This window comes from Adelges cooleyi, unplaced genomic scaffold (genome assembly GCF_023614345.1).
Source record: "Adelges cooleyi isolate 19-005CV unplaced genomic scaffold, UGA_ACOO_1.1 ACOO_flye_CR_arks_rails_tigmint_CR_PRNA_31, whole genome shotgun sequence".
Classification (NCBI taxonomy): domain Eukaryota; kingdom Metazoa; phylum Arthropoda; class Insecta; order Hemiptera; family Adelgidae; genus Adelges; species Adelges cooleyi.
The window spans coordinates 1,152,719-1,163,431 of NW_026095981.1; the positions used below are offsets into that span (position 1 = coordinate 1,152,719).

General features: G+C 30.0%; 1 protein-coding gene across 1 annotated transcript; it reads right to left on the reverse strand.

Annotated features, from left to right (window-relative positions):
* Positions 1 to 2,584: 2,584 nt before the first annotated feature.
* LOC126839945 (uncharacterized) lies at positions 2,585 to 10,329 on the reverse strand. Its single transcript, XM_050575413.1, has 2 exons — positions 10,036 to 10,329; positions 2,585 to 3,530 (listed from the first exon to the last, which is right to left on the reverse strand). The coding sequence occupies exons 1-2, from the start codon at positions 10,302 to 10,304 to the stop codon at positions 2,585 to 2,587; spliced, it is 1,215 nt and encodes a 404-aa protein (XP_050431370.1). The 5' UTR covers positions 10,305 to 10,329.
* Between the last annotated feature and the right edge of the window lie 384 nt (positions 10,330 to 10,713).

Consider the following 10,713-nt stretch of genomic DNA (forward strand, 5'->3'; position numbering starts at 1 on the left):
TGTACACGTGCTAAGTGAATCGGGCCTCAACAACGAACTGTCATATTGCAAAAAGCCCACTTCTTCATACTCGTAATCGCACAAATTTTGATTAATCTCTTGAACTATTTTGATGTCAGTTTGCAACGCTTTTAATTCGTTTGTTAATTGTTTTAAAATTGTTATCATCGATTCCACGCTTCTTGTTTTATTATAGTCGGTCATGCATAGCAATTTTTCTTTAATGTCATAATCGGCGAACTGTGAACCTTCAAAAAGTTTATGAAACGCTCTATCGTTGTTGGAATTAATGATTTCCTCGTACAACACTTTTCTCAATTTCACGCGCAACAATCCAGAAAAATTGAAATGTTTTAAAATATTTAAAGCATTATTCAAACACGTTTCTGTATCTGAACTAGTAACTTCTCACATTCGGTGAAATCATTTTCTGCCGTTTGTATGAAAGTAATTATTTTCGACGAATGCAAACAACACAACGCAGTAAAAGACATTTCGGCTATAACGTGCAAGTCGCTAGTCCATTTTTCAGGGTTAGGACCGAACATTTTACTGAGAGACGTGATTCCGTTTTCTCGCCATATGTTTACATTTTTAAGAATTTTTAAACCGGGTATTTGAGTTAATTCGTTATAGCTCATCGCGTTATCTCCTGTCGACTTAGCTGGCGGAAGTAAAAAAGTAACACATAACGTTATCACCTGGATAATCAACAAAGTCACCATTTTGATATGACGTCCCTCCAATTTTTTTCTCTGTTTTAGATCTGATGAGCGATATCGTTAGAATATGTTTGTATAACAAAAACAATCGTGTCGGCTAAAAACTTAAACTCGTGTTACTACGTGCGCTGTTTTAAAACATCTGTTTATGAAGTTATTGCTTGAACGAAACTTCCACGAAACGATTTCAATATGTATTAAATAATGTTATACTTTGTCGGAAAACAAAAACACTACGTTGGTATACTTGTAAATAAATAAAATATTATTGTTTATCAAGCGTGTAGTAAATGTTAGGCGTTATAATATGTAGGTCTAAAAAATATATAATATAATATTTTCTGTTAGTAAGATACCAAAATGGAAATTTTAAGTAACCTAATCTAACTTTATACCTAGTTTTACAGTTAATATAAAACTACTCAAATTTAACACCAACACTGCCATAGTTGTATGTTGTAATCAAACAATTTAAGAATAACATTTTGAAAATTAATTTTACTCCAATATTTGTTTTGGCCAATAATTAATATTTGTCAAATTATTTTTATTGGCTAAAAGTAGTTTGTTTGTTAACTAATATTTAGCCAATAATTGACATACTATTTTTTTATTGTATATATTTTGACACAAAGTAAAAGTTACATCGTGTGTTCTTAGATACGTTTGTGTTCATCGCCGTCTATATAATTGTTTTTCTTAGACCCAGTACTCCCATTATCGTCAGAATATTCTACTGTTCTTAAAAGTTATAGTTGTAGAATAAAAACCGTTTTTATTCTTATATTGTATTTCATGCACATATGAGGAGAATTTATTTAAATACAATTATAATTAAACAAATGTACATAATATAGTATTTTAATTTGGCAAATATTAACATTCAGTATTATCTTACAAATTAGTTTATGCTTTGTTGGTTAAAACATTCGGCATAAGTCTAACTTAAATTTAAAATTTTTGTCTGAATATTTTGGGAGTTTTAATATTTAAAAAATGCACAGTTTAATAGAAGACTGGTAAAAATTACGAAAAATCTGGTACAAACAACGTATTGTGCCACTATGTTGTAAGTTAATATTTTTCTTTCCTTGAATGAAAAAAAAATCTTAGATGAAGAGACTGATGACAATTGCTCAATCTGTCTTAGCAAAATATTTTAGAGAACGATACCAAATTTATGTAGTAACATATTTTGGTGTCTTCCAGGTTAAATATAAATATAGTCTACATGCCCGCTACTTCTTATTTTTTATTGTTAAAATATACAATTTGTTCAGATCAAAAACAGTTTTTGTGGCCTCATACTAACCATATTTCTTTATTTAAGTTTGAACATAGTATGTTTATTATATATACAAAAAACAACCAAAGAGCTGTGTAAAAAAGCATAGATTTGTTTTATACTAGGCAAGTTTATTTCAAAATTCTGAAAAACCGTATTCTTTGTGGTGTAGCTATTTTATTCTAATAGATGCTGCAAATTGTAAAATACCTATCTCGGTGTGTCGATAATATTTAAGTTTGTATTGCCGTAGTATTATTGTTTACAAAAATAACATTTAATGAGCCGATTAATGAATAGTATGCCACTTTAAGAAATACAAGAAAAATACAATTATTATTTATCATTATTATAATTATTTATTATTTTCAAACAGTACCAGAAATATTTAAATTTGCATGGGAAACATTGGATTATATTTTTTTATCTTAACATGTATTAACTAAAAAAAAAAAAATATTTACGGTATTAAATTATTTAATATTATATTATTTATTTAACACTGTGAAATATAAGAAAATATTATAACAGATTTATTTTCCTAAAAATATGACATCAATCAAAGTATTTTATAATACTAGACCTGTAAATTGCTCATTCGTTTTAAATCCAACACAAGTGCTACATTTGTAAGATTGGACCAAATTTCTTTAACATTAACCGAATACGTTAGTAAGTGGTTAATATATTTTTGACCTTCGGCCGTGTAGACATCCATTTCCCAAAGTCCAGAAGAATCGGTCATTTCGACATCCGGTGACTCAGAAGTCGTACCTAATGAAAGATCTACGTTTGAATGTAATAATTCATCGACTTTTGCATCAGATGACTCTTTCTGCGACACCAAATAGTATTGTTCTACTTCAATTATACGAATGAGTGCATCTATATTAATCGAAGCGTCACTTTGGAAGTACTCTTTGAAATTATTAACAATCATTTGATAAACTCGGAATATTCTTAACGGGACAAAATCTCTGCTAATAACATTAAATGCCTTCAGCATTTCTTTCATATTGTAACAATAAAGAAAGAAATTGTCGCTTGATGCAGTAGATTGAATAATTGTTTTCATTATTTCATAGGCTATAAAAACAATCGCTTTAAGCATGGTCAGTTGATATTTACAAAGGTATTTTGGGTTGATCTGATTTCTCACGAAATCAACAACTTCCGTTAACTTCATGGCATTGCCTTCCCATGAAACTTTTATAACACGTAGCATCGATAAACTGTTATCAATATTCGAAGCTTTTTCTAAAATATCCGTCATTAACAAATTGTCAACTGTAAAATCATTTACTTTGATTTGGGATACAAGAGGTTCATATTTTTTCAAATTATCTTCAATGATAATCTCAACACATTTTATGAGGTCAATTATGTCATTTCTGTCTACAAGTTTGCTACATTGATTATCTATCTTAGTCATAGTCTCTTTTGTAAAATACTCGCGTGGTGATTGTGTCGAGCAGCTATGTAACGTGTAATGTTCTATTTGGGTTGTGATAAAACGATTATACCTTTTAAACATATCCAATTTAGTAACCACCAAATTCACGTCTACGGTTTCTTGTTCCGTTAGCGGTACCGCGCTATTATGAATATTTCCATTGCTAAGATATAGTTTCATTGCTAGAATTGCGTCAATAACTTTGCGGTTGGCATTGTTATGTGGCCTAGTCGATATCAATACGTTTATCATAGCAACCAACGTATGATCCATCGTTTTTCCTATTGATCTGATAGATTTGATTATCGAGTCAAAACATGATCCTAATAACGTAACCATATTCAAATTATTTACATCATATAAAATCACTTCGCACTGTAATATTATAAAATCAATTAATATAAAATGAATAACAGTAGCATAGGAAAACTGACAATTATTTTCTTTTAACGATTGCAAAATTGGGATTACTTGCTTTTCATGTGATAGACTACAATCTGTACATGTGCTAAGTGAATCGGGCCTCAACAACGAACTGTCATATTGCAAGAAGCCCACTTCTTCATATTCATAGTCACACAAATGTTGATTTATATTTTTAACTATTATTATGTCAGATCCTAAGGCTTTCAAATCGTACGTTAATTGTTTCAAAATATTCGTTAACGCTTCCACGCTTATTTTCGTTCGATATTCGGTTAGGTATTCCAATTTGTCCTCAAATACTTCACTATCGAATTGTGAGCCTTCGAAAAGGTCGTGAAACGTTTCAGAGCTGTTTAAACTTAACATTCTCTGATATATAATTTTTCTCAATTTTGCTTGTAACAGTCCAGGAAAATTAAAATCTTTTAATATATTTATGGCATTATTCACTTCCGATTCTGTGTCTGAATTTACTGTTTTCCAATTCTTTAAGGACTTTTCAATTATTAGACTAATCAAGCTGAAAGCTGTCAAGAATATGCTCTGGAACACTATTGTTTGACTTTGTGTTAAGACTTCTGAACGAAAGTCCTCAGCGTAACGGATGATTAATGCTCTCAAGTATCGTTCATCGTGTTCAAAATACATACGCGTGTATCCTAATTTGCTGCTATGATTGTCAGGATCTAACCGGATCTCCAAAACATTGGGCAAAAACAATTTTTTCTGATCAAAGTACACGTGTTTAAAGTAAGTTTGTGGTAAATTTAATTTGTTAAGCGTTGCGTAATTATAACCACCGCTTTTGTTTAAATGATCGACGTCGAATGCCGACCAAGAACAGTTTAGGACTGCAAACGTCTCAATCAAGTATCGCGTATACAACTTAACACCCATAAGTTTTTTAAAAAAATTCTCCTCTATTTTATTTGGCTCGACTGACGTGGCGTACTCAGACTTTTCGGTTTTGATACTATTTACAAATAAGTAAAAAGACATGATCGCGTTCAACACGTTTTTGTTGGGTCGTATATTGAATATTTTCGTATAATTCAATGCTGTCGTTAACATTTTAACACTAATAAGTCGCGATGCTTTTAATTGCAACTTTACAGCATCAGAGCATTTGATAAAGTTGTGTATGTGTGACCAATCTTTAATATGCTTACTTAGTGATGTGTTTCGGAACTTACCGCATTTGTCAAAATCATTTTCCGCTGTTCGTATGGTATCAATTATTTTCGAAGAACACATACAGCACAACGCAGTAAAAGACATATCAGCTATAACTTGAAAGTCGACACTCCATTTCTCTGGGTCTGGACCGAACATTATGCTGAGAGATGTTTCTTTGTTGTCTTTCCGTATGGTAACATCTTTGAGAATTTCCAAACCGGGTATTTTATCTAATCCGTCGTGGCTCATAACTTCATCTTTCATGGACTTAGCAGATGGAAATGAAAAAATAGTGCAAAATATAATTACCTGTGTAATTAATGGAGACGCCATTTTGATAAAACGTCACTCCAATTTTTTCCCCTGTATATGGTTGATGTATACTCTCGACTAAAAACTTAAATTCAAGCTACTACTTGCCATGTTTAATACACTTGTTGAAAAAATACCTGTTTAAACAACTTCCAAAAATCGATTTCAATGTGTGTTAAATATTTTCATAATATATGGTCGGAAAACAAAATCACTACGTAAGTATACTTTTAAATAAATAAAAAAAACGGTTTTTCAGGCTTGTGAAAAATGTTAGCGGTTGTATATTTTGCATGTTAGGGAAATAACAAGATGTATTATTTTAAAAATCATATAATATTGAAATATGTTCAAAAAAGCCTTAGTTTTTTAAAAAAAATCTATAAGAGCCGATACATTATCTTGAATACATAACTGGTCTTATAATGTTAAAACTTAAAAATGTATGTAAGTACTGTATTTAACGTAAAGAGGCGTATTATTGGCTTTTGTACAATACTGCAAATTTAACTAAATATTAAAAACGCTAGTTTTATGATTAACCTACTAATCAAATGTACATTAGCGTCTTGTTGTACAAAAACCTTAAGTATAAAAAATATTTAATAATTCTTCCATCCCAAGTCAAAAATCAATATTTAGTTAAATTATTCAGATTTTCCAACATAACACAAAACGTTTTGATGCAACAAAAAAAAAATAAGTTTCACAAAGCATGATTTTTCTGCATAATGTAATATGTATGTAATCTGCAAATGTAGCGTTTTATAACGTTATGTACAATGTACTAACCGCGAATGTACTAACCCTAGGTTTTAGGGCCGTTTACTGCCAGGCTAACCAAAATCTTAAAACCTTATATGTAATAAATTACCTTAAAAATGTAACATGATTTGATAATAACCTTAGAAGTCGCTTCTGAATTGAGGTACATATACAAGTGTTATACCGTTCACATAATACACAAAGTAAATATTTAAAATACACTGACCTGAATGACTGGCATGGTCTTAAGACAATACCCTAGAATTTACTGAAAGAAAAGTAAACAACCGTTACACCATAACTATATTTTTAATCTATTATGCAAAAAATGAAATACAACTTTGGCTGATTACATGATAACAATACCTTAATGTAATTTGAAACACTACAATAAATATATTTATATGCAAACAAAAAATATTAGATTACATAATATTTTAAAATTTTTATATAGAGTTATATCGAGTCTATGATGTATTCAAAGAAATAACAGATTTTTTTTTACTTACAATTATATACAAATATTAGACCTCTATGTCACTCATTCGTTTTAAATCCAACACGAGCGCCACTTTTGTCAGACTAATCCAAATTTCCTTAACAGCCGCCGAATACGATAGTAATTAATTTTTATTTTTTGGACCATTATCGATATCTAATTCAAGTCCAGACGATACAGTCATTTTTCCACCGGAGTGCATAAATGTATCATCTGGAATTGATTGCACTATTTCATCAACTATTGTATTAGATGATTCTTTTTTCATTCCCAAATAATATTGTTCCATTTTAATTACACAAATGAGTGCATTTTTATTAATCGAAGCATCACTTTGAAAGTAATCTTTAAAATATTCAAAAATCATTAACATTAAAATGAATAACAATTACGTTTGAAAAATGACAAGTAGTTTTTTTTAATGATTTCAAGAATCGGACTACTTGCATTGCACGTGTTTTTGTACAATCTGTACAACGCAATGTTAAATCTTTTAGGCTGAACTTTCATTTTGCAAAAACCCTACTTCTCCATATTCATAGTCGCACAATTGTCGATTAATATCTCTAATTGCTTTTATGGAAGACTCTTTGTCTTTTAATTCGTTTGTAAATTTGTCCAACGATTGTTTTAAAGCTCTTATGTTTTTTGTTTTTTTTTTTATTGGGTATATACCCTATCTTGTTTTGAATTTCAATATTGTTAAACTGTGAACCAGTAAAAAGATTTTTAAACGCTTTAAGTTTTTTGGGAGTAATTATTTTCTGATATAACACTTTTCTCAATTTTACGTTTAAAAATCCAGACAAATTGAAATGTTTTAAAATGTTTATGGCATCATTTATACTCTATTTTGTTTTTAAGTCAATAAAAAATCTACGTATTGCGGAAGTATTCTCTATTCTTCTAATCAAATAAAAAAATGTTAAAGCTATGCTCTGGGATACTTCACTGTTATCGGTGACAGGACGTAATTGAAAGCCTGAAACACCGGCTAACAATAGGGTTTGCAGATTAAAGTGATTGTGATTAATATGCATTTCTGGTAAATGCAATCTGTTAAGATTTATGTTATCATAACTGTGTGTTTCGTTTAACTGATCGACTTCAAAATCGGACCAAGAACAGTTTAGTACTGTAAATGTCTCGATCAAGTATGGCGTATATAACTTCATGCCTAAGAATTTTTTTATCAGATTTTCGACGTTACTTATTGGTTCGCTTAACTTACCGTACGCCGATTCATTCGTTTGTTCACAAATAAGTTAAACGACATAATCGCGTTTAATACAGTTTTGTTGGCTCGTTTATTGAATGTTATTGTATAATTCAACGCTGTCATTAACATGTCAACACTTATAGCTCGATGCGATGTCAATTGCGACTTTATAACGCGCTAGCATTCGTTGAACTTTGCTGGTTGTTCATTTTCCAACTTATCACATTTGATGATAGAATTTTCTACCGTCCGTATGAAATGAATTACTTTCGACGAATACAAACAGCAAAACGCAGTATAAGACATGTCGGCTATAACGTGGAAATCGCCACTCCAAAATGTTGGAGTTGGACCGAACGTTTTTTCAAGAGATGTGATTTCGTTGTTTTTACATATGTTTACATCTTTGAGAATATCCAAGCCGGGTATTTTAGTTAATTTGTTGTCTTTATCCTTCATTAACTTAGCAGATGGAAGTGAAAAAGTATTACATAACATTATCTGGATAATTAACAAAGATGTCATTTTGTTAAGATTTCGCTCCAAAAATGTCCTCTGTTATTGCATCTTATATTGCATCTATTCTTGCACCCTCGCTAATAAATGTAGTCCTTACCATACTAATAACTCTCTAAGTTAACATACTTCGTTGATTTTTTTTAATTTTATTAATTTAATATGTTTGTCTGATGTTATTAGAAATTATTAAATGTTCTAAATATATAGTATATATTTTAGGTAATTGAATAGAGTAAGATCATTTAGGATTTTGTCTTTAGTGAACTTTCAGTTAAGAATGATCAGTAGTTTTTCCCCGGCTTTACTGTATTCGATTTATAAATCAAATCTTAATACTGTATATCTACATAGGAATGTTCAATCCATCAAAAAAACATTTTTAAATAATACATTTGATTTTAGCCATTTTTAGTTTCTATATGTGATTATAAATAAAGAAGAGGCAATATCTCGTCAACAAAAGCTATAATTTTGGGAAGCCGTTGGGAATTAATCTTTTTTAATGTAATTGACCGCTATAAAGTTTTGTTATAAATTTGAAAAATATGCAAGATCATATTATTATCTACAAAATAAAATAAAAACAAAATGTAATTTGAAACAGTAAAATAAATATGTTTATTTGCAAAAGACTGGATTATGTAACATTTACTTAACTTTTTAACAGTTTTATACTAATATAGAATAATAATGAGTCTATGATGTATTAAAAGTAATAACAGGTTTTTATTCTTCCTACAATATGCAAACTATTAGACTTCTAAGTCACTCATTCGTTTTAAATCCAATATGAGCGCAACGTTTGTCAGATTGGTCCAAATATCCTTAACAGCATCCGAAAACAATAGTAATTGGTTTATATTTTCTTGACCATCATTTCTATCTATATCCCTTTTCGGTCCAATGGATCCTAATGTATCATCTGGAATTGATTGCACGATTTCATCATCTATTATATCAGACGATTCTTTATGCATTCCCAAATAATATTGTTCTACTTTAATTATACGAACGAGTGCATTTTTATTAATCGAAACATCACCTTGTATGTATTCTTCAAAATATTCAACAATCATTTCATACATTTCGGTTATTCTTAACGGGAAAATTGTACAAGATGAACTATATAATGCTTCTAGTATTGTATCTATGTTATTACAATAGAGCACTCTATTGTTGTTTGTGTTACTAGTTTGAATAATTGTTTTTATTATTTCATAGGCTATAAAGAAAATGGCTTTTATCATGGTCAGTTGATATTTACAAAGGTATTTTGGGTTGATCTGATTTTTCACGAATCCGACAATTTCATTTAATCTTTTGTAATCGCCTTCCCACGAAAATTTCAGTTCATACAGTATCGATAAACTGTTATTATTATTCGAAGCCTTTTCTAAAATATCCTTCATTAACAAATTGTCAATTGTAAAATGATTTCTTTTTATTTGGGATTCGAGTGGTTCATATTTTTCTAAATTATCGTCAATGATAACCTCAACACATTTTATGAGCTTCATTATGCCATTTCCGTCTAAAAAGCCGCTACATTGTTTATTTATCTTACCCATAGTATCTTTTGCAAAATACACGCGAGGTGATGGTGTCGTGCAGCTATGTAACGTGTAATGTTCAATTTGGGTTGTGATAAAACGATTATACCTTTTAAACATATCCAATTTAGAAACCACCAAATTCACGTCTACGGATTCTTGTTCCGTTAGCGGTACCGCGCTATTAAGAATATTTCCATTGCTAAGATATAGTTTCATTGCTAGAATTGCGTCAATAACTTTGCGGTTGGCATTGTTATGTGGCCTAGTCGATATCAATACGTTTATCATAGCAACCAACGTATGATCCATCGTTTTTCCTATTGATCTGATAGATTTGATTATTGAGTCAAAACATGATCCTAATAACGTAACCATATTCAAATTATTTACATCATATAAAATCACTTCGCACTGTAATATTATAAAATCAATTAATATAAAATTAACAACAATAACATAAGAAAACTGGCAATTATTTTCTTTTAAAGATTGCAAAATTGGGATTACTTGCGTTTCGTGTGTTAGACTACAAACTGGACATGTGCTAATTGAATTAGGCATCATCATAGAACTGTCATATTGCAAAAAGCCCACTTCTTCATGTTCATAATCACACATATTTTGATTTATGTCTCTGACTTTTTTTATCACATCTTTCATGGTTATTAATTCGTTTGTAAATCGCTCTAATGCTTCTATTAAAACGCTTTTTATATCTTTCTTCTCTGGTAAGCGTCCAATTTTTTTGTTAATTTCAAAACTATCAAACTGTGTACCCGTAAAG